Source organism: Colletotrichum tamarilloi (genome assembly GCF_030869305.1).
Source record: "Colletotrichum tamarilloi strain Tom-12 chromosome Unknown Scaffold_56.1, whole genome shotgun sequence".
Taxonomy (NCBI): domain Eukaryota; kingdom Fungi; phylum Ascomycota; class Sordariomycetes; order Glomerellales; family Glomerellaceae; genus Colletotrichum; species Colletotrichum tamarilloi.
In genome coordinates, this window is record NW_026849438.1 from 1 (window position 1) to 22,635 (window position 22,635).

At 53.0% G+C, this 22,635-nt stretch overlaps 9 protein-coding genes across 9 annotated transcripts; 4 read left to right on the forward strand and 5 right to left on the reverse strand.

Moving 5' to 3' along the window:
* Positions 1–163: 163 nt before the first annotated feature.
* CTAM01_10964 (uncharacterized protein) lies at positions 164–798 on the forward strand (the record flags this gene model as incomplete). The annotated part of the gene is made up of 3 exons (XM_060526976.1): positions 164–272; positions 325–611; positions 748–798. The coding sequence occupies 3 exons, from the start codon at positions 164–166 to the stop codon at positions 796–798; spliced, it is 447 nt and encodes a 148-aa protein (XP_060378305.1).
* Positions 799–1,174: 376 nt separating this feature from the next.
* On the forward strand, positions 1,175–1,678 carry CTAM01_10965 (uncharacterized protein; the record flags this gene model as incomplete). The annotated part of the gene is made up of 2 exons (XM_060526977.1): positions 1,175–1,384; positions 1,571–1,678. 2 exons carry the CDS (start codon positions 1,175–1,177, stop codon positions 1,676–1,678), a joined length of 318 nt encoding a protein of 105 aa, XP_060378306.1.
* Positions 1,679–2,034: 356 nt separating this feature from the next.
* CTAM01_10966 (uncharacterized protein) lies at positions 2,035–4,870 on the reverse strand (the record flags this gene model as incomplete). Its single annotated transcript, XM_060526978.1, has 4 exons — positions 2,035–4,434; positions 4,495–4,566; positions 4,620–4,723; positions 4,843–4,870. 4 exons carry the CDS (start codon positions 4,868–4,870, stop codon positions 2,035–2,037), a joined length of 2,604 nt encoding a protein of 867 aa, XP_060378307.1.
* A 1,681-nt stretch (positions 4,871–6,551) lies between these two features.
* Positions 6,552–8,309, forward strand: CTAM01_10967 (uncharacterized protein; the record flags this gene model as incomplete). The annotated part of the gene is made up of 1 exon (XM_060526979.1): positions 6,552–8,309. The coding sequence occupies one exon, from the start codon at positions 6,552–6,554 to the stop codon at positions 8,307–8,309; it is 1,758 nt and encodes a 585-aa protein (XP_060378308.1).
* Positions 8,310–8,628: 319 nt separating this feature from the next.
* On the reverse strand, positions 8,629–9,990 carry CTAM01_10968 (UbiD family decarboxylase; the record flags this gene model as incomplete). The annotated part of the gene is made up of 1 exon (XM_060526980.1): positions 8,629–9,990. The coding sequence occupies one exon, from the start codon at positions 9,988–9,990 to the stop codon at positions 8,629–8,631; it is 1,362 nt and encodes a 453-aa protein (XP_060378309.1).
* A 1,416-nt stretch (positions 9,991–11,406) lies between these two features.
* On the reverse strand, positions 11,407–12,435 carry CTAM01_10969 (uncharacterized protein; the record flags this gene model as incomplete). The annotated part of the gene is made up of 1 exon (XM_060526981.1): positions 11,407–12,435. One exon carries the CDS (start codon positions 12,433–12,435, stop codon positions 11,407–11,409), a length of 1,029 nt encoding a protein of 342 aa, XP_060378310.1.
* A 1,005-nt stretch (positions 12,436–13,440) lies between these two features.
* Positions 13,441–14,169, reverse strand: CTAM01_10970 (uncharacterized protein; the record flags this gene model as incomplete). The annotated part of the gene is made up of 1 exon (XM_060526982.1): positions 13,441–14,169. The coding sequence occupies one exon, from the start codon at positions 14,167–14,169 to the stop codon at positions 13,441–13,443; it is 729 nt and encodes a 242-aa protein (XP_060378311.1).
* Positions 14,170–16,313: 2,144 nt separating this feature from the next.
* On the forward strand, positions 16,314–18,977 carry CTAM01_10971 (major facilitator superfamily transporter; the record flags this gene model as incomplete). Its single annotated transcript, XM_060526983.1, has 17 exons — positions 16,314–16,556; positions 16,619–16,780; positions 16,831–16,938; positions 16,988–17,058; positions 17,110–17,220; positions 17,281–17,307; positions 17,362–17,404; positions 17,463–17,505; positions 17,565–17,655; positions 17,714–17,727; positions 17,788–17,904; positions 17,957–18,359; positions 18,411–18,482; positions 18,542–18,588; positions 18,641–18,714; positions 18,771–18,901; positions 18,953–18,977. The coding sequence occupies 17 exons, from the start codon at positions 16,314–16,316 to the stop codon at positions 18,975–18,977; spliced, it is 1,782 nt and encodes a 593-aa protein (XP_060378312.1).
* A 300-nt stretch (positions 18,978–19,277) lies between these two features.
* On the reverse strand, positions 19,278–22,400 carry CTAM01_10972 (uncharacterized protein; the record flags this gene model as incomplete). Its single annotated transcript, XM_060526984.1, has 4 exons — positions 19,278–20,151; positions 20,301–20,528; positions 20,925–22,225; positions 22,281–22,400. The coding sequence occupies 4 exons, from the start codon at positions 22,398–22,400 to the stop codon at positions 19,278–19,280; spliced, it is 2,523 nt and encodes an 840-aa protein (XP_060378313.1).
* Positions 22,401–22,635: the final 235 nt, after the last annotated feature.

Genomic DNA, 22,635 nt, shown 5'->3' on the forward strand with positions numbered 1-22,635 from the left:
CGATCCCAATACGAAGTTCGCGAACATCAGGGATATCCATCGGGCTCAAATCGAAGCGGGTGAAAAGGAGGTTATCACGGCTGAATCCAGCGACTCTGAATGCCCTAGTGAGGCTGGCAGCTGTATTGTAGTGGGTGTGGTTGAGGATCAATAGTTAATAGTAATGAGGAGGTTGGGTTGTGATCCCATCGTTTTTGTGGTGCCAGAAACAGGGGGGTGCCAGGAAGTGGGTATGTTGACTTACCCAGAAGCGGCGCCTCAATTCTTGAGAGGTAATATTGGTGTTTCTATGTTCTGACGACGATCTACACCACACCAGCACAGAGGACGCTGCCCGTATCATTCAAATTGCTGCTCTCTGCTCCAAAGCGGTCTACAAGAAGGATCCGGGCCATGTTGTCCCCCAACTCCTGGACTATGCCGTTAAAGACAGACACTGGATAGAGCCCACCAGAGACGGCTCAGGGAAGGCCGCCGCTCTTTTTGAGATCTTGCCGACTGATCCGTCATCTCAGCGAAAGGCACTAGTCGTTGCTGTTAGAGGGAGTGCAAGTTCTGTCGACTGGCTGGTCAACCTGAATAGCGACCTGGCTGAATGTTCTGACTTGGTGGTGAGTACAGCTAATCATGACCTCAACCAAACAACCGAAAGATTCAGCTCCTGGTTTATGGTCCGGGATCGAGTTTTGAGACTAACTTCGGTTATTTAGAAACTCCCCGAGTCACGTTTGAAACCAACGTTGAAAGTGCATCGCGGGTTCGCCCAATGTGCCAGAACTGTTGCTCCAGGACTGGTAAATCAGATAAAAGCTGCCCTAAACGAGAGTCAAACGGAAGATCAGGAGATAGAAGTTGTTTTCACAGGTTATTCTGCTGGCGGAGCCGTTGCATGCCTTCTGTTTTGCTATCTTCTTACAAGCCAAGTTCTTGGTAAGGACTCCAACATGAACAGATCGTGTTTTGGTTACACCTAAAGTGTCAGAACAGAGCATCAGGCTGACAACACGACACAGATCTGCCCTCGAAGAAGCCGACGCTGTCTTCCGTACACTTTGGTTGTCCTCTGTTGTTCAACACCGACATTGACGCCCGCCTCACCAAACTCTATACCGATAGCAACTTCCTTCAAGGGAATATACTCGCCTTCGTCAATGATGGCGACCCGATTCCACGCATGGATGCAGCGTACACGACAGAGCTTACGCGTATATGGTACCGTGTCGGAGGAGGCAAGTGCCCGCCGGCGAGCGAATTCCAAGACTTTAAGCCACCCAAGCTACGTTTAAATAGCCTCGGTCAACTAGTGTTCTATTCGAAAACGAACAGGAGGTTGATGAGGACGGGGACGGGGACGAGGACGGAGACGAGGACGGAGACGAGGACGGGGACGGGGACAAGGACGGAGACGAGGACGGGGACGGAGACGAGGAAGGGGACGGAGACGAGGACGGAGACGAGGACGGGGACGGAGACGGAGACGAGGACGGGGACGGAGACGAGGAAGGGGACGGAGACGAGGACGGAGACGAGGACGGGGACGGAGACGAGGACGGAGACGAGGACGAGCAAGAGGATGAAGAAGAAGAAGAGAGAATCATGGCATGCCAGCTTAGCCATGACGATCTCGAACACCAGGCCTGGGCGAATGTTGCGGCGCACCGCATGGACCAATATGTGAAGCGGATAACTCGTATCGGTGACGGATCTTTCAATGGTCGCAAGAGTTGGGCGAATCGTAGCAGGTAAAGTATGAAGTGCCTGTCAAGAGGTTATGCTAAAAAGATGCTCAGAAACAGGAAAGGTTGGAGGCATCAAATCACGAGATCCTTGCACATTCGTAAGGCGGAGAGAACAAGCCGAGATGCCATTTGATGAAGTCCGAAAATTCATTCCACAATTAGTATGTGCAAGCCCATGGTCATGTCTGCTCAGTTTGATTCACCCCCTGAAATACAGCGTTATGTTGATCGTTCTGGATTTACAACTTCCAAGTTTACATCTACATTGAATGACTCACTAGACCCCCCTTCTGCACTATCTGTGGTAGATGATTCTCTCCAGATTCAGTGATACAGTCTGCAAAGTCTCTGCCGCAGACTCGCCAAGGTAGAAGCTGTACTCTCCAGCCTCGAGGACCCACTCTCTCGTCGACTCATCAAATGAAGCAAAATCCTTTGCCGAAATCGCCAACCTGACCGTAGCCTTCTCTCCCGGTTGTAGCCGAACCTTGTCAAACGCAGTGAGTACTTTTACCGGCGTGTCCGCCGACCTCTCCGTCTTCCCGGCGTACACCTGGACTACAGTGCCGCCGGCGACGGGACCCGTGTTGGACACCTCCACCGAGACGTCAAACTCGCTTCCAGCAGAGTTATTCTTCGTCACTTGAAAGCCTGTGTACTCGAAGGTTGTGTACGAAAGACCGTATCCAAAGGGGAAGTTCAGTACCTCCTTTGCCACACGATCGTAGTGCCTGTATCCAACAAATACGCCCTCGGCATACTCGACCCTGAGCACTCCATCATCACCTCTCTTCCCAGGGAAGTTCCCATGTGCGGGAGCATCCTCAACGCGAGCGGGAAAACTGACAGGCAGTTTACCCTCAGGGTTTACGGCACCGGTGAGCACATCAGCAATGGCATTGCCGCACTCCTGGCCTGGGAACCACGACTGAGCCAGAGCAGACACCTTGCCAAGCCAGGGCATCGCGACCGCCACGCCGGTAGAGTTGACTACGATCGTCTTGCCGCCGCTAGCCTTCGCGACGACATCAATAAGCCCATCCTGGTCGTAGGGCAGGTGGAACGATTCCTGATCGCGGCCTTCCGTCTCCCACTGCGGATCATGTCCGGTGAATACGATAGCAAGGTCCGCTTCGGCAGCCACCCGCGCAGCTTCGCCCTGAAGGTCCGCGTCTCGGTCTGATTCCAGCCCGAAGCCCATTCGCACACCTGTGCGGCCTTCCAGGATCTCAAGACCGATCTTGGTAGGCGGTTTGCTGTGGATGCGGAGGCGGTAGGTTTTGCCTGCTGTAAAAGCATGTTTTGTTTGCGGCTCGTTGGCGGCTTGGAATAAAGCGCCCATAGGATCTGCGCAATTTCCTTTTTGCTCAAAGACGACCTCGTCATCTACAAACACCTGAGTCGGGCCTATGCCTGAGCAGGCGATGTAGTGCGAACCCGTTTCGGAAGGCGTGAAGTCGCCAACGATGTCGAGTGTCTTCCACATTGACTCCTGGGAGCCTAGCGGGGAGTAAGCCGAGTTTGGATAGCTATTGAGGACCGAAACAGGCTGGGCATCCTCCTTGCCAAAGTCGTAGAACACCCGGCTGAAGCCAGGTTTCCCGTCCAGACCGACGATGGTGCCGACCCTTCCGTCGTGGGTGATGGGCGGGAGAAGACGCTCTTTGTGAGCACCTTTTGCGTAGGTGAACTCCACGTCGGAGCCCAGGGCCTCATGGAGGGCGTCCCAGGGCGGGAGTCTGTAGTGTGCGTTCACGCTTGCGCTGCCGCCGCCGTGGGCGAGACCGTCTTTGGCGTAGCCGATGAGGGCAATCTTCTTGCCTTTCACCTTTTCCTTCGTGAGTGGGAGGATATTGTTGTCGTTCTTGAGGACAACGATGCCTCGCGCGCCCGCATCCCGAATCAAGGCACGGTGTTCGGGGCGATCGATTGCCTTTTCCACGGTGATGGTCGGGTCTTTGAAGCCGTTGAGCTGTTCCGTCCACTCGAGTATCGTACGTACGCGCTCGTCGATATCAGCCTCAGTTACCTCGCCGCTCTTCACGGCATTGAGAACGGCTGCGGGTTTGCGTATTCTCGGAGGCCCGGGCATCTCAATATCCATGCCGGCCTTGATTCCTTCCGCCACGGAGTTGGTTCCGCCCCAATCGCTCATAACCAGACCCTTCCATCCCCACTCCCCTCTTAGGACCTCCTTCAGCAACCACTCATTCGAATCGCAGTGCTTTCCATTGATGAGGTTGTAAGCAGACATGATGGCCCAAGGCTTTGCCTCTTTGACCGCAATCTCAAACGGCTTGAGGTAGATCTCTCTCAACGCCCGCTCACTAATTGTCTCGTCCACCGTTGTCCTCGCAGTCTCTTGCTCATTGGCGACGAAATGCTTAATCGTCGCGCTGACGCCCAGACTTTGGCACCCCTGAATCATCTCCGAGGCGAGCTTGCCTGCAAGGAAGGGGTCCTCGCTGTAGCTCTCGAAGTTGCGCCCTCCAAGCGGGTGGCGATGGATGCATACTGTGGGCGCGAGGAGACAGCGGGCTCCCTTTGCTTTGGATTCCTGGGCGAGAGCCGCGCCGACGGAGCGGGCTATGCGTCGATCAAAGGTCGCCGCTATGCTACAGGCAGCCGGGAAACATGCTGCTTTTGTGCTGCCGTCTATCGCAGCGCCGCGGGTGCCGTTGGGGCCATCTGTTGTCTGTGAAAATATGGTCAGTTCTGAGCCTTTGGTATACGGAGCCGTTGGGGGTATGAATACCTTGATTGCAGGCACCCCTTTATCGGGGACATCGCCAGTTTCGACAAAGTTGCGGCCTGCGAGAAGGCGGATCTAAGAGTGAGGGGTCAGTGATATGACGGTACAGAGGTTACAAGGAACGTTACCTTTTCTTCAAGAGTTAATGTCTTGAGAATAGCCTCAATATCTGTCTTGTCTGCCATTTTGAGTGATATTCTCGCCTTCAACCAATAATTCTCGTCTCGGCTTTCTCATTGACATCAACTCATCACGGCCTGGGGGTTCATTTATTGCCCCGCGATGATGCCCCGCGGTTAAGTTGAAGTGGGGTCCCAACGGAGGTCGGAACTCGGAACGGCAAAGGCATACTGATGGGGTCTCCAGAATCCCTCCGCATTTTGTGAGCTGCCGTGTGAGGGGATGGCGGATAGCAACGAGCAATGACGACTTGCAGACTAAGAATCAGCTACACAAGTTTTCGCCAATAGAAGCGTTTCTTAATGCTCAATCAGGACGAGTCGATTCACCCGCGATCGGCTGAAATGGATCAAGTTCGGAAGACGGCCGGGAAACTGAACCGGAACATGTCTCCGGTAAGGTGCGGTGACCTCCGCGGCTTCGGCCGTCTTCTAGATACCACATGTAATGTTGACACGAGACCGAGACACCGTCGAGATGTCCTGGTCCCGAAGTCAAAAGAGTTGAAATGGGCATGGATCTGGGCTGGCTTTGCGTGTACTGACCGAAGGACTCTTGAACTGCACTGGCAGATCGGGAGAGTCATGCTGACTCATTCGGTTGAGTTCAGGGCCCATTGATTGACCCCGCGCCAACCTAAGCCCTCAAGTGTGTTCAGCCACTCAAGTTGCTGTGGCTGCGCGGAATTTGTTGGAATGAGCCACCAAAGCTTCATCCTGCTAGCGGCTCCCAAGCTGACGTGAGAAAGAGAAGGTCGTTTACAGCAACGCAGAATCAGATCAATCGACAAGTCTGCGCGTCAAGTCCGGCCACCTGTGGCAAGCTTGCGGGTTCCTGATAATCAAAAGATCCTACGGGTAGATCCCTTGCTATCGTGCTGCGGCAGGTCCCCAGATGCAGCGTTTCGCTGGCAGGTCACGCCCAGAGAGCCCGTTATGCGGTGCCACATGTTCTCAGGCCCATGTCAGGTACAGATCCACACGGTTGAGGCGGTCAGCGGGAAGTCTAACCAGTGAACCGGGACAAACGGCCTGTTGCGACACCGCCTTAGAAGAGCCCCTGAACCTAGCGACGAAGGTTTGGGAGTGTTCCTTTTTTGTGCTCATGTTGATTGAGATAAATGGATGAAAACAACATCGAAATCAGCAACTAAGACAATGCTGATGAAGTATGCGGAGTTTGAAGATCCAGGTGGGTGTCTAGCGGCGGACATGTCGCTCGGAAAGTTCAGACGGCTGAGCCGCTCGGGGCTGAAGTTGGCCCGCCTCACATTGCTCAGCTGCAAAAGTCACCGAGGGGCGAGTTGAAGCTCTTTTGTTCTGTTCGCTTACCTCTTCGAGGTGTTCTCCAGCTTGAAGCGACTTGAGTCCGACAAGATGGTATCACTTGACTATAACCAAGAACTAGTATGCTGCTTGATGCAGTGCCTGACGCAGGGGAACCTGAAAGAGACCTTCGAGATGAATAAAAGTACTCAAAACAAAGCCTAATGTCCACTCGGTCTTTGTCTCGTGCCTGAGCCGCCGCCCGCGTCCTCCGCTCCGCCAGTTCCAGATTTCCCCCAACTGCAATTGGTGCACGTCATCAACTGCGACAGGACGTTCCACCAGAATAGAATTCGCCCTTTTTTTGCCCACGCTAAGATCCCCCTCTTGGACACTCTGCCCGTGTGTTCCTCCCTCTCGCGACGCGGCGACGCGGGTCAGGCGGAAGCCTGCGTTCGGTTGACTAATCCTCCCATACCTAGTAGGCGTTGAACAGCCTTGACACAGTTCATAAACCGTTCCCTTTGCCTTCTTGTGCTTCAAGTCCTCCTCTTGTGAGACTCATGAAAACTGTTGAATGCTCTCAACGTAAACCAACATAACCCGGCAAGCAAGATGGCTTCGACAGACGCCAACCTCGCTTCCATATTACGAGAGTCTCTCAAAGACCCCAACGTACGAGGTTTCCATCGGGATGAGGAGGATACGTCCTTGCACACCCTCCCCAACGATGAGGAGTCCGTGACGGCAGCCGAATCTGACGACGACAACGTCAACACGGCAGAGCCGAGCACGTCGTCCAACGGCTACACCTACGGCACCTCTCAGCCGCCTTCAACGACAACTGCAAAAGCCACGGATTCCCTCCGGGCACTAGCAAACGGACGCCGGCCGACCATTTTACCAGAGCAGCCAGCACAAGCTGACGATGCCTCACCTCCGCCGCCGCCAACCCGCGCTCTGGCGCCGGACCTCCTTCGTGGACTGCTGATGATGTTCATGGCAATGGACCACAACGTAGTTGGCCTCAACGCCTGGCCACACTCCACCGGCGCAAACCACCAAGAATCCGACTCCGCCGTCGTCGAGCGCTGGAACGGTCACTTTGGCTACGCCGTCCGCATGCTCTCGCACCTCTGCGCCCCCGGCTTCACTTTCCTCCTCGGCATGGGCGTCGCGTATTTCGGCCGCTCCCGCCTCAAGATGGGGTGGTCCTCCGCCCGGATGGCAAAGCACTTTGCAACGCGCGCCGTCATTTTGACGGCCGTCTCGACGGTCATGGGGTTCGTGCTGACGCAGGGCCAGCTGTGGTTTCTTAACATGGTCCTCGTGGCGCTGGCGGTGGATTACCTCCTCGTCGGCCTCTTGTGGCTCGCTATTAACGAGACGGAGCCGTTGTTGGCTAACCTGCTCGATCGTTTCTTTGTAGGTACCGGTTGTGGAGGTGGTCGTCGTCGTCGCGGCGACGGAAGTGAGAGGACGCCTCTCCTCGTTCATACAGGCCACGATAATCCGCCCAAGTCGAAGGCTTCCGCTCGCGCCCACCAGATTTCATGGCACATCCACAACGCCGTGCTGCTTGTTCTCGGCTTCGTCACGATTTGCTGGAACCACTGGGTGTCGCCGACCCATGGAGCCTGCGCCGCCGCCTCGTCTTCTCCTGTCACCGGCACGGTAGCCAACGACTTTTGGCGCTTCTGGTTCTTTGAAGTCAACCGCCCGCACGTCATGTCCGGCTTCCCACCTCTGGCGTGGCTCTCATTTGCCATCCTGGGCCTCCTCTACGCGCGCATCATCCTTGCTCGTCCCTTGTCGTCCACGAAGCTGGCATGCGGCAACGTCGCCGCGGGCCTCATCTTCAGCGTTCTCTTCGTTCTCACACGCGTACTCCGCATTGGGAATCTATCTGAAGGATGCCTCCGGACCCCGGATCAGGCGGCGAGCCCAGATTCGAACCCGTACCTCGTTTCCGTAGCGTCCTTCTTTTACGTCGTGAAGTACCCGCCAGACTTTGCCTTCTTCGCATACACTCTGGCTGCGACGTTCTTCCTGCTCGCCATCTTTGGTTCGGTGCCTCCGCGGGTTGCGACAAAGTGGCTTGGCGTTCTTCTCGTGTTTGGCACGTCGGCGCTCTTTTTCTACCTCACGCACCTCATCATCCTCTTTAGCTTGTGCATGCTGCTCGTTGGGCTCTTTGGGCGCGAGAACGGCCTGCCTCCTCCAATGGACGGTAGGCCTGCGGTCGGAGTCAGTAACATTTGGGTTTGGTGGGCAAATTGGCTGGTTGTTATGGCGATTATGTATCCGCTGTGTAGATGGTACAGCGCTTTCAAGAAGACGAGAAGTGCGGATTCGGTGTGGAGGTTCTTTTAGAGTTGACGGCCCGCCATGTCGTGATGGGTAGCTCCGATGGCGACATTTTATGGTCATCTAATCAGATGACTCTCACTCATTTTCTCAACAAATAACACCACATCTTTTCATGACTGGGCTCCTGGCGAACACATGTGACTAGAAAACATCGAGTACAGCCGACTTAATAGGCGGGCAATTGACAAAAGAAACGCTATGAATTGAGACTATTCAATCTGAGGGGTATGGACGAGGAGGGCATCGGCCCCCTCCTCAAGGCCTTCACAGTTTCAACACAACTACTAGACCATCCAACCATGGCCACATCAATAAAAACACCTCACTTCCATCTCGGCTGAGCACCCGGTTGAGGGTATGGCTGAACTCTCACCGACCTCCTTCTCGTAGCCCTCTGAGGCCGTGTCGCCGCCGGTGTTTCCGCTGCCGCTACCGTAGGCGCTGCCGGGGTCTTCCCAGTCCGAGCCCGTGTCCGCGCAGCCGGCCGGCCAGCGGCGGCACCATCTGAGCTATGAGCAGTGGTAGTCCCCGTCTTCCCCATCACGACCGCAGATGTTGTCTTCGGCTCCCTCTTCACCCTCTTCGTCGCCGTTGTCGTAGCTGTTGTCGGCCGCGTCGGTTCCGAGCGAGTCTGGCTTTCCACCCTTCGAGCAGTCCGTAGGTTGCGTCCTTTTACCGGACTTGACGGCACAGTCTGGGGCGCTTGCATCGCAGGCGCAGTCGCCGTCGTCGCAGCTCTGCCAGTCTTTGCCCTTGTCCTCAGCGCCGGCGCTCTCTTGGATACGCCCGTCTTGTGAGCGGAGGAAGTAGGAGCAGACGTTGGTGCCGGCGCCAACACCAATGGCTCAGAAGATCCCTCCGTCGTCTCCGCGGAATCAGTCGGCTCCGATTCAAGGTACTCCGTCTCCATAGTAGGGTTCTCCTCTGGCGGAAGCTGGTCTGTCAGCCTCCGTGCGGCAGTCCACGCCTGGACCCTTTTCCGGCGGGCCGTCTCCTCATCTTCCTCCTCGTCAACTGCGTCGACATCGACATCAACGTCGACGTTGACGCTCTCACCAGCTAACCTCTCCGCGACTCTCAGCTTGGTCCACGAAGACTTCATAATCTGCCGCTGCGCCTCAGACTGCCGCAACCACTTGCAAAAGCGCTCATTCGACCTCTTCCACCTCCGGTCTTCCTTCTCCCTCGCTTCATCCTCCGCATCGTCATCCTCTTCCATTGGCACAGTCACCGGCAAAGGCGGCGCCTCTTCCACGTGAATACTCGGCGACTGCTTCCTCAACTGCTCCCGATCCTCCAACGCAGTCACAGCCCTTCCGGCCTCAAAGTACCGCCCGGCAGCCGAGATGGCCATCTCCTCGGCCGCCTCTACGTTCGACCGCGCGAGTAGGCACACGTCGCCATGGGTGCCGAGATCACGCCGCACGCGCTCCCTTCGGTCCTCGGCGGCCGCCAGCGCAGCGCGCAGTACGTCAATGGCCTCGTTGGCGTCCTCGAGCTCCTGCATTTGCCGCTTCATGAGCGAGAGCGACGTCTCGCAGATGTCGCGGGCCCGGGCCAGGGCGGCGTCAGCCTGGAGCTTGTCGCGCTCAGCGTCATCCCGCTCCGTGATGGCGCATCGGGCGTCCGCAAAGTCAATGTGCTTGCCACTGTGGCCGCAATTCCGGCAGACGTCCGGGTCCATCTAGCTAGACTGTCACTGCTCCAGTAGAGCAGAAATGTACACTCTTTCCGAGGTCACGGACACGTTCGCGCTTGACTCAACCCCATGTCAGCTCACTCAGCCTTACTCATCGAGATCGCAAATGAAGGCATTTCTAAGTAATGTGCCCCATGGGCAGATTCCCGCTGCGATCAAGCACGGGGTTTGTCTCACCTTTTGGTGGTTCGAAGATCTTGTTTCCCGCCGGTGGGGATATCAAAAGGAGGCTGTAGATGATGTAGGTAGGGGTCTAAAGGTGGACATTCGGACAGGAAAGGGTCCTAAGGTGAACGGGAATGAAGGAAAAGAAACCACCTCTCTCTCACAGCTTAATTGGAAGCACCTGGGCGGCGGGGGGTCACGATCCTCTTCATCATTGCAGAGGACCCCATTTTGCTCCAGGTCCAGGGGGATGTATGTGGATCTTTTGGAAGAGTTAGCGATATTATTGAGTCGACTCCATTTGTGCCCAGGTGAACGGCCCAAGGTTCGTATGAGGATACGTATGGACTCTCGTATGCAGACACGTAATGCGTCATTGGGTGTTGGATAAAGAGTCAAGAGTCAGTTGTGCCGTCAGATGCAGGTCTGGCAGCTCCCTAAACCTTGGTTTATGCTGAAGATCGTTCACAAACATGTCACGCGATGGCATCATGGTTGTGCTCAGTGCTGAGAAACTCTCGAGCAAACTCTCAAACCCCAGGAAACTATTCGTTTCCAACAGCCTGGTGCTGGTACCCATGCCTGCCGGCAGGAAGAGCAAGAAAACCCTGGCTGCAGGCTGCAGCAGCTTCCTGCAAGTTTCCACACCATTGCATGGCTTTGATACCGATTCGCTCATCCTTTCTCTGGTCTCATCAATGAGAAATCCAAGTTTCGGGGGAGTGGTTCGTTTCCAGCCGTTGCTCAGCCAAAGAAAAGGAGAATGGGGGCATGGAGCCATGGACGGATATGTTCTTCATAAAAAAAAGCAAAAAGACATGGGTTGAAGAAAAAACTGACTTTGAACGTTGGGTTTTCTCTTTGCAGTTCTCCACCGAAATTGCTACCAAATAGGGGAAAGCGGCTCAGGTGGCACACGGATACGGCGGGATTTTCATGACTCTCACTTTCGGTTACATTGTGACCCCTGACAAGGAGGTCCAGTTTCTGAATGGGACCGCCCCTCTGAGGGTCTTGTGAGCGTCAGGGGTTGGAGAAGGAGGAGATGAGCCGATCTCCAAGTTCCCGACCGTTTCTGTCAATCCAATATCCCGGAGTCAGCTTGGTCTTTGTTTCATAAAGTTGTTCATAGCTATAATACAAGTGTCATAAGTGTACAAACTTTCCATTCTAGAACCCTTCCACGCAGGCATCCCGGGGTTCCGGGGGTCTCACGGTCTCAACCCGCGTCTCACTCTAGTACGGCCTGACCCGCCGCTTCTGCCGAGTGGCACCCGTAGTTCGTCGGGCCCGGCCCGTTGCCGCAGTAGCACCAGTACTTTCGGACTTCTCGATGTTTCTGAATGCGCGGCCCAGCGCCTCTTCTATCGAATCATCAGACGCCGGATGAGAGCTGTCCTTGCGCTTCATGCTGTGTCGTGTCGCCCTTTCATTGGTATGCCCCCACAGCAGTCTGCGGGGACTCGACATCGTCTCGGGTGATGAAGACATGGGCGGTGAAGATGGTGGCGTTGGACGCCTGACAAATTTCTGCTCTTCATCATCCTCTATCTTGATCGAGTGAACAGGTGTGGAAGAGGCCACTTGAGTGGGAGTCTGAGCCCAACTGTCTTCTTCGTCCTGTACTGTGACACGATGTGTACAACCTGGAGGAAGGCCGACGGATGGTGAATTTATACAATCGCGGAGGAAGTCGAGTTTAGGGTCGCGGATTTTTTGCCCCCGACGATATTTCCAGTCATCTAGAAAGTACTGGTATCGCTGCTCTTCATCCTCTTCGAGCTCTTCGGGATCGGCGAACTCTTCCTGCTGCCACCACCTAGCCCGTTCTGATGCTTGTGCTGCAGCGCTTCCTGGCGCTTCCAGTCTCGTGTCTCGGCTGGTCGGTCGGGTCGCCAGGTACGTCTCAATCGCCAGTTCCTCGCGAACCTCCGCCACGTTCAACAAGTCGCACATTGCCATCCTCCGTCTACACAGTGACACCAGCATCTTTTTTTGGTTGATGCGCGTGAGCACAACGCTGTCGCGAGTTTCCTCCGCCTTGCGCAACGCCCTTCGCAGAGGGCCGAGGACGGCTTGCGAAATTACCATCTCCTCCGCCATCTTGATAGCATCTTCCATCTCACGCACGGCAGCATCTGCTCGTTGGCACTCCCCGTCGAACTCATCGATCACGTACTCTGCATTTTTGATAATACGCTCCAGTCGTTCCCAAGCACGATCGGTCATAACTCGCGCGGCGACGGAGGATTCAAGTTCCATCATTGCGCAATTTCTATGCTTGATGGTGGTGTGATTGCCGCTTCTTCCGCAGCCTCTGCATGGCGTCGGATCCCATTCTGCAAAGCCACCGATGTATTCTGACTTCCACAGGGGTTGCATCTGGCAGGCGTGAGCACACTGTTGGTTTTCCACGGGAGCGGATCCTCTCACCTTGAGTGGCCTTCTCACCGTAGACCTTACTTTCTTGATCGTTGTGTAGTATTAACGAATGGAGTAACCCGAGTCCGAGTGAGTCTTATTTGCTCTCCTGAGTATACACTCACTTTAAACAGCTCGCTGAGGATTTGTTACGAAAGTGTGTTGGACAAGAAAAAGCAGTGTAAGTGGAAGCGTGTGGATGCGGGGGTTTAAAGGCCTAGTCCTCGGAGACGCGGACGCGTCAAGCAACGACGCGTTGAACTGCGTTATTGCACGGATCCCCTTACCAGAGTTTCACAGGGGCACACTTGATCGCTGGCACCAGCTTAAACTCAGACATTTAAAGCCACATTCCTGTAGTAGGTAGGCAGGGCTTTAAGAGCAGAGAGTGTAAGACAATTCGCAGGTTCTACGCGTTATCATAGGTAAGATGACGCGTGTATCCTACAGTACTGTCTTTCCATCGGGGGACTCAACTCCACCAGGATGCCCGGAAGTTTGGTGGGGTGATCACCCAGAGGGCCGGGCAACGTTACCTAGGGCGCACCGTATCAGCGGGAATTGCCTTCCTTCATACATCTCCGTCTCAACGCTCTCGTCTCTTGTCGAGGGTTAGCGTCCATCAAATGGCGGAAAAGCGCCAGTGGTAGCGGGCTCTGGCGCATCAAGGAACAGCCTTGCATTCGGCGAGGCAATATCACAGGTAGCTTGATAAAAATGATCCAACTGTCAGGCTAGTATTAGATGTGTATGTGCCATCATCCACGGGGAGGAAGCTCAGCTACTCCGGAGCAAATGTCAACCTCGAGAGTAGTACGGTCGGTACCGATGGCGTTGACCACAACTCATTTATCTCCGTGGTCTCCTCGCCGATGACAATGTCTGGCCATTATCGCTGACACCAACTCTCCGATCAAATTCAGATTGCGCATGGAGGGTGGCCAAAACCCAGTTCGCGACGGCATGATACTTTGTCGTCCCTTCTCTCATCACGCAAGTCCATTCACCCTCACTCGGCCGAATGTCGTCGCTCGCGAGGTAGGTCGGCGGAGTGATACTGCAAACCTCCCGCTGAGGTCCTATATTTTCCTTGTTTTCTTCAGAACGGTCGTGATCCCTTAGGCTGTGGTCCGTGATGCGTCTAGGGTCAAGGGCATACATCCTCCTCGTGGCTTCATGCAACCGATTAACCAAATGACTGGACTTGTTGATCGTGTCTCGGTGGCCGTCGAAGTTTTTTGTAAAGTCGGCCCAGCGGGTATTATGTTCTTCACGCGTTTTCCTACGGCGATTCCGCGCTTCCTCAAGTGCGGCTTCAAGAGACTTAATGTAGACGTCCTCGCGGGCCAGCGTCTCGTGCAGACGATCCTCGTCCTGCTTGAAAGCTTCCACCCGATCGTTGATGTTTTCTCTTTCAGCTATTGCCACTTCGCAGTCCGCAGCGATGGTAAGCACCTCTTTGCGATTGGCGCATCGTTGATCTCTGACGGAGAAACACAGTTTGGGGTAGACGCTGCCACAACCGCCGCAGGGTACTCGACTCCAGTGGGCCTTAATGCTCTCTATTAGACCACTCATTGCGGATTGATTTGGAAATTGCCTTGCAAGATGTCGTTGAATAAATTGAAGAATATCGATGTATTTAATCCAAGGTACGGCAACGTAGTTCGCAGCGCGTATAACAGGCCAGGTGACTTGTCAATGTGAAAGGTTTAGCGTATTGGGGCTTAAGTAGGAGGGGTGAGATAATCGCGTCCACGCCACACAGCGAGACGCGATCAAGCTACCAACGCGTTGCGGGGCACTGAGAGCGCGGGGCACATCATCCTTCCCAGGGAGGCAGGTATAGAAAGGCCGGACTGCTATCAGAGCAAACTTTGGCGTCACATTCGTTCACAGTGTTGCGCTTGTAACAGCTCGGAACACATCGATGCAACAGGTATCCTCATGATGTCCAGTGTCTCTGGCAAAAGAGGTTACTCTTTGCATCAGGTCGATTGAAGACTCTGCTATGCAACGTATCAGTGGGGAGTTGCTTCCAATCGCATCATGCTTACAAGAGATCAGCGCTTTTGAGGGATCAGTTTGCATCATCAAAGTACTGACGCAAGACAACTCAGCCTCACAGGGAGAATGGAAATGTCGAAGTTGGTTCGATACCTCGATCCGACATCGTACCATGGCAACACACATATGCAACAGCACAAAGGTTGCATCAATAAGGCTTGTTCGAACTTTCAGAATCGCCATGAGTGTTTCTCAGCAGAATTATGGGTAAGTTGCCTTCTCATAGCCATTATCATTGGTTTACTTATCGCCCCATGGTTCCTACAGAGTAATACGTGTGGAATATGCAGACAGTAGAAAGAATGGTAGCATCAGTAGTAGCAGCAATAGCAGTATTAGGGAAGCCAGGAATAGAGTCGACGTGTTGAGCGGGAACCATCATGGTGTTATCACCTAATTTGAACTACTTAGGAGGCAATCCGTGCTCATGGCCCCTCAGAATATGCTTGGAAAACAAACCTCAAGTGCCAGAAAGCAAAGATCTCTGATGAAATACAGAGTTGCAGCTTTCAGAGCCGGAACCGTTGTCCCCAGCCAGGTGATGACAAGATTTCAGGAAGAATCACACCCGGAAATCTAGTGCCCAGGCATACATCGGATCTGGCCGTGAGTGCGGTCGCAACCTAGAGCCCCTACCGTGGCACCTTAGTCTGTAGAAACTTAATACCATTCAAGGCCGACGGCTGTTTCTTAGGAGACAATGAAAATAACAGGATGTCAGTATCTCACTAGGGGCAGGAGAATGCGATGTGTGCAGAATGGAGAAGCGCAGCTAGCACCACGTTAAGATTTGGCAAAGAGATCAACGCGTTTCTTACAATGAAACTATCAGTGTAGGAGCTCATATTCTCCGAATAACAGTCAATTACAAAATGATTGGACAGGTTTGAGGTCTTTTTAACGGGAGGTGGTCACGTGTAGCACGCCATCGACTCCGACGATGGTGAATCAATTGCGCGAGCTGCAGGCAAGCTGACGCGACACACTAGACACCCACACAGTTGCATCAGCCCCAGTTATCAAGTGTTCCTTGTCTTTCCCACAGTAGCGATACGTCGACTGTAGGAGTTCAATCTCGATGACAACTTTTCGTGGGCAGAAAAAAAGAATGCCCTTCAGGAGTCAATCGAAGGTTGTGACGAGGTTACAAACTGGTGGCATAGGGCTTAGCTTTATCGCGGAGTCCCAGGAAAACTAAAGGAAATGTGGCTACCCTTGGCCAAGCTACGACAAGTGCCGCAACTAACAGCATGGCATATATGGACTTCCCATACAACTTCTGCATCTCCTCGGAATACAACCGTTTAAGCTGCTGCTGGAGGGTCAGCATTACTGAATAGGTAGCCTGTCGTCATCTACCTGTGGATCGCCCTTCGGTATCAGACCGAGATTTGGAGAAAGCATGCCCCTTTCCTACCCATTAGCACCCTCAAATGCTCGTCACGCCTTGTGGCGACGTTTGATGACAGCTTAGCTGGAGAGTAAGCCGTTCGCTCGGCATGCAGTCCATGTTGAAACCCCTGCTGGAAGAGATTTATCAAGCGACACTTATATAGAACGGTTCGTCTGTCCTGCATGCGGGCTGGGTTTTGGTTTGAACTTTCGCTTTGTGCAGACACCGTACGTCATTGTTCTATCTTTTGACGATGAACAAGATGTCCTCGCAACATCCAGTTGGGAAGCCGTCACCAGCCGGGTCCGATACGTCGTCTGACCATGGCGGCCTGGGTTCCAAATCCGCTGTCGACGATAAGGTTACTGTCGATGCCGCGCCTCCGACAGCGCCCGCGCTTGCAACGCAGCAGACTCAACGCATGGAAGCGGCAATGGGCGATGCCATCCTCCGCTTTTTCAGGATTCGGAAAGGACCAAAGGCAGAAGAGTACGACCTCGACGCGGTGCGTATATCGACTCATATCAACTTGCGAAAGACCCCGGTGGCGTCTAACATGCTCAATAGATTGCCACGCAACCGAGTATTTGGGATTCCGAGAATGTCGAGGAGTACAAGAGCCTCTACATCCACCCGCAATGGGAGAACTGGGCTGCTTTTGATCCCAGTTTCCGATGGACATGGAGAGAGGAACGTGCTGTTAGGCGTAAAGTCGACTGGAAAATCATGGTACAATGACCCCGACAACTCGAAGAAGAACGCAAGCTGATCACTCACAGGTCTGGGCTTGTGTCATGTTCGCAGCCCTCAACATCGACCGGAACAATATCTCCAACGCCGTTTCCGATAATATGCTTGACGATCTCGGGTTGACGCGAGGCGACTACGTGAGTTATGAGGAGACTGGCTCCTCTGATACCCGCTAACCCAACTTAGAACCTTGGTCAAACAATATCCCGGGTTGGCTTTCTTGTTGCCGAGCTTCCATCGCAGTTGATTTCCAAGCGGTCAGTAGTCCTTGCCTGCCATCGTTAATTCGTACTGATTGAGCCTTGCAGTATTGGACCCGATCTGTGGATTCCCATCCAGATTTGTCTCTTCTCTATCATCTCTGGAGCGCAATTCTTCTTAAAGGGTCGAGCGTCCTTTCTTGCGACAAGATACCTCATGTAAGTGTGGTTGTTGCTACTGAAAGACTAAATTACGTGTACTTACGACCCGGTTTCTAGCGCAACCTTTCAAGGAGGTTTCATCCCGTAAGTCTTGGCCCTTGACAGGCCTATTCAAGCTTTTGACCAACTCCTTGGCAGGGACACTATCCTCTACTTGAGTTATTGGTACACAGGCACTTCAGTTAGCAATCCCGTCCCGGACTTCTGCACTAAAACACCCTCCTAATGTCTGTCTCCAGCTTCCGATTCGACTGGCCTGGTTTTGGATGTCTTCGCAACTAGGTACGTCATTCTACACTCCTCTCGAGCTCCTTTCAACTCCGACTGATAGGCCTTTCTAGTTGACATCGGTGTTGGATTCGCTGCTGTCGGTCTGGTTTCGATGCGCGGCATTTTGGGATACGAGGGCTGGCGTTGGTTGTTCCTCATCGAGTAAGCCCCCCCCTAATGATCTTGCGACGCTGTTAAGTTACTAACATCACGTTACCAGAGGTGCTTTCACTTGTAAGTCAACAAGTTTCGCTCCACAATGTTTCGGCTACATCGCTAACAATATCGCTTTAGTCTGTGTCGGACTGTGCTCATTCTTCCTTATGCCTCAATGCCCTGCCAAGACGAAGAGTTGGTGGAACCCCAAGGGTTACTTCAACGAGAAGGAGGAGAAGATCATTGTCAACTCCGGTACGTCTCCCAGGAATGTAACATCTTTTCCAAAGCTGATAAACTCTGCCAGTCATCCGCGACGATCCCCAGAAAGGCGGCATGTACAACCGACAAGGTCTGTCCGTCAAGCAGATCTGGGAATGCTCCAAGGATTATGACATGTGGCCATTGTACGCTCTTGGCTTGCTCTTCGGCTTGCCAAAGTACCCTGTCAACCAGTACCTTACTTTGTCGCTCCGAGACCTCAAGTTCAACGTCATCCAGACCAACCTGCTCTCAATCCCGTGGATCATCGGGTCAAGTATCACCATGTTGGCCATTACGGCTGCTAGCGAGCTCTGCAACAATCGCAGTTTCGTCGCCATGGCTGAGGATGCATGGTTATTGCCATGCTTCATCGCCCTGATTGTAATCGCGAACCCAAGCCCCTGGGCTTACTTTGCTATTGCGACAGTTTTGTTATCCTTCCCTTAGTAAGTGCGGACGATTCCGCTTTTTCTTTTCTAATTGCTAATCTCTGCCAGCACGCATCCTATTCAAGTTGCGTGGACTAGTAGGAATGCCGGATCCGTCCAGAACAGAACAGTGTCCGCATCGTAAGTCTCTATAACTCTCATATCGGTGATGTGAAATATAACTTACAATATGCTTGTAGCCTGTACAATATGTGGGTTCAAGTCAGTGGTATGATCGGCGCAAATAGTAAGTAACTCTCCTTCAGACTCAACTTAATAGAGGATGCTGACTAGCCAAGTCTATCAACCAAGTGATGCCCCTCGGTACTTCAAAGCCAACAAGGGCCTATTGGTCATTTGTATCTGGATGTGTGTAAGTAGACAATCATCCTACCTCAAGATTGAATCTCACAGCTCACATGTTCGCAGGTTGTACAATACCCCTTCACCTACTTCTACTATCGGTGGAGGAACAACAGCAAAGCCAAGAAGTGGGATGCTATGACACCAGAGCAGCAACACGACTACCGTGCCAACACAACTGATAAAGGCAATAAACGGTGAGATACATGGACGCCTGGTGAACTCATCTTCTTACTAATCCTTCATAGTCTTGACTTCCGATTCGCCACCTGATCAATCCGATCGATTCAGGTGCTAAGATAGATGGTATGACAGGATTCTGTGTCGTCTTGTGGCTGCTTCTTTGTTTGAATGGTGTATGAAGACAAGATTAACACATAGTACTCTGTCTGCTCAATGATTCTCAGAGCTCTGGTGTCCTAGCCTGGCGAATGAACCTAAATTCAGCTTTCAGTCAATGAATTGATGTCGTAATTATGGCAGTAGGGCGGGCTTTGATGATTGAACTTAGACAAGTACGCAATGGCATAGACACCGATACTTCTGATATTGAAGATGCTCTCAAATGGAGATTCATTTTGCTCTTCCCTTCATATCCGATGCTTCTCCTTGGGGTTTGGATCTCTTGCGCGCAATCACAATTGTTCCCCTCATTGCGTTTGACTCAGCGAACCAGTCAAACACCATTGCTGCAACCTTGAACTTCCCCGCTGAGATCCCAAACGGCCGTAACGCTTCACTCTGACTTTTGATATAACTGACGAGACCAGAGAAGACATGTTCCGTGATATCTTTGAAATGGATATCATCTTCATCATAACCCGCGTCAAGGAGCTGCTTCTTGTAGTCTGACAATGTAACAAAAGCAGCAGCAGGACAACCCATCGCCAGGCCAATAAGATTGACGAGGAACCTCTGTCGTAAAGACGCTCCGTCGCTCAGTATCAAGTCAAAGGCCATGAACGAGGCATCGAGTGTCTGCGCGGCATAGTTGAAGATTGGCTTTCTGGAGGGATAGAAGTGGTACAGGCTGTCAAGCGCTAGAACCCATCGTTGTTGGTCGGCGCTGTCCTCCTTCAAAGATCTGATTGCAGACTTTACGTGCGCGCCCCAGGTGTCGGGGTTGGCAGCGTCGGCGCAAAATACCTCAACACTTCCATCTTCTAATTTGAGCTTTTGAGCCTGCAATTGGGCTCTATTTGAGGCCAATCGATACTGGGACTCGTTGAGAGTGAGCCCTACGTATCGATAGCTGGTCACACCTCGCTCGTTAATTAGTAGTGCAAGCTCCAGAGACTGGTCACCACAGCCAACACCTAGGTCTAGAATAGATATTGCCGAAGACCGAACTACATCTTTACAAATCTGAGCTTCTTTGAGGACCTCCAAAAGCAAATTGCGACAGGCTGTCTCGAAATCTGTAATGCGTAGGTTGTCGGCACTCGTCCTGGAACATAATGGTAAGTCAGTCGTGCTCTGACTAAGTCAAGGAACATCATGAAATGCGATGGATATAATCCAGTTCAAGTGTAGACTAAAGGGAGGCCAGGTATCGGAGTGATTACGAAGAAGGGTGTAAAATGAGGGCGGACAAACCAATAACCCATGTTCATCCACATGGTGGTGAACGGCACTTTGAGGTTCAGCTTCCAGTGATCATTGTCGTAGACGTCTTTCCGCCGAAGAAAAGTGACAGTAAATGCCAAGGTGACTATCAAAATTATAAATGTGCAGCCAGTCGCGCCTAGTAAGACACCTTTCCAGAAGTCAGGAACGGCGTCAATTGGTAGTGTCATTGTATGAATAAGAATGAACCCATGTCCGCTTGTGAGATGAGGGTGAAGGAAAGTTAGTTCTGTGGTCTAGTGCTCACTAATAAGGTACCTTAAATGGAAAATGAGACGTGGGAAGACATTTGCAGAGAAAGCTGCCAGGTGTAGCTAGACTTGGCGCCAGCTGTAGGCAGGAACAGCGAAGGATGCGGCAGGGTTCGGCACCGGAGGTCCGATGTCACTTCCAACCAACGGACCAACAACCAACAAACCAACAAAGCCCCCCTTGCTGTTTTTCTTCACAGGGACTGCGTTTATTTCAACTTCACTTCTTCCATTCAAACATGTTTTTGTTCTCATTGCGTACCTTCAGTCACTTGACTAGCCGTGCCGCCAAGGGACTACGACACCAAAATCGTCAGCGATTCTCATCGCAGAGATAACGCACCCTTCAAGTAGGACCATTCCATCCCAGCACCACGCCCCGGTTAACCACACATTATCTTGTCCATTGGTCCAGTCACCCATGCCGGCGGTCTGGTCATTCTTCTTGTCCAGATTCCTGTCCTCACCCATGATCTTTCGGATAACTGCCCTACTCTGACACGTCCTCAAGGTCCTTGTAAACCTTGCTGTCCGCAGTACCCTCTTCGCATCGGCCTGTACGTTGAGCGGGCAAGTGCTCACGACTGTTCCTCCAGGCATTGTGTGTAAAGCCTCTGTCCGCGCAGCTTCTTTTGCGGAAAAGTCGGTTCTGAGACAGATAATTTGGGGCGGCATGACATTTCCACGATGATGTGAACAAGCTTTCGGATGTCTCCCTTCATCCTCCATGAGAGTGAACGACTGGCTTGGTTTTGCATCGAGAGGACGGAGAACTGAGCTCTCCACGCGGATTGTCGGCAATGGCTCGAGAATGTCGCGTAGGGGTTGGTAGATCTTGCCAGCCACATCCGGCGACACAGCGAGAATAACCCGATCGAATACGTCATCCAAAATCTGTCCAGCTGCGTTCGCCGTCGACTGCCAGCGGAGTCTCACTCTTCCATCAGCCGTTGAGGCTACCTCTGCAACACACGCTCCTAGTCGGACGTCTTTCATTTCTTTTGCCAATCTTCCTTCAACTTGGTGGACACCGCCGCAGACAGTGTAGTGCTGTTGTCCATGCGAGCGTTTCTTGTACTCGACAACGTCACTGGCAGGGAACGCCAGAAGCTCAGCATGCGTACACGTCGAAACGCTGCTGATGAGTGGGAGAAGGTAGTGCGTGGCATACCGTCGCGGTAGCCATATCCTCCTCAGATAGTCGCCAAATGTCTCTCCCCCATCAGACCCCTCAGTCAAGGGGTGCACCATGAAGCATGCCACTGTGAACCAGAACTGGCATATGATCAGGCACAGTATCTCTACGAAATGCGCCAAAATCCCGCGGTTTCCCGGCCAAGGTGGGACTTGGTGCAAATTGGATGCGTGGACAAAGTACTCGCCAGGCACTCCGCTGGCGCCATCCAGAGTTGCCTGGTTCTTTCCCGATGCTATCGTATCAGGCTTGCGTGCAGGCAGTGATTTGGCGAATGAGAACAAGAAGCGGATGGGATGATACGGGATGCCCAAGTGGTCATACATGCGCATCACGTTGGGATAATATCCTCCGGCGAGTGCGCGCATTGGAAGGTCGATCCTCTCAATACTGCCCGAGCTCTCCTCTCGAATTGCAACCGATGCTGAGTCGAAAGACAGGCTCTCAGCCTACAACAGTCAGTCTACGCATTCGCCCACTACTCCGATCTAGGATCCAATTCACCTGTTCAAATAAGGTCACTGCATATCGTTGTTGTTCGTCATTTTGCAAGAGATATGCGGTGCTAAGCCCGGCCAATCCCGTTCCGACGACAGCTACTCGGAGAGGGGCCTGTCGACTCATGTTGCGATGAGTGAGTCTGAGAGCCTTATGACCTTGAGCCAGCGCTGACATGCCCTGAGTAAGTATCCTTCTCCTCCAATGCGGCGACTGGTTTCCAGCATCAAGACACAGCGAATGCAAAACTCGACGAAGAAACTTTAACAGAGTCGGCACGCACGAATTTGCGACAGGAAACCCACTGCGGAGAGATAGGGTATTTCTCAGCTCACCGCACACTCACACCACTCGCCGGGTA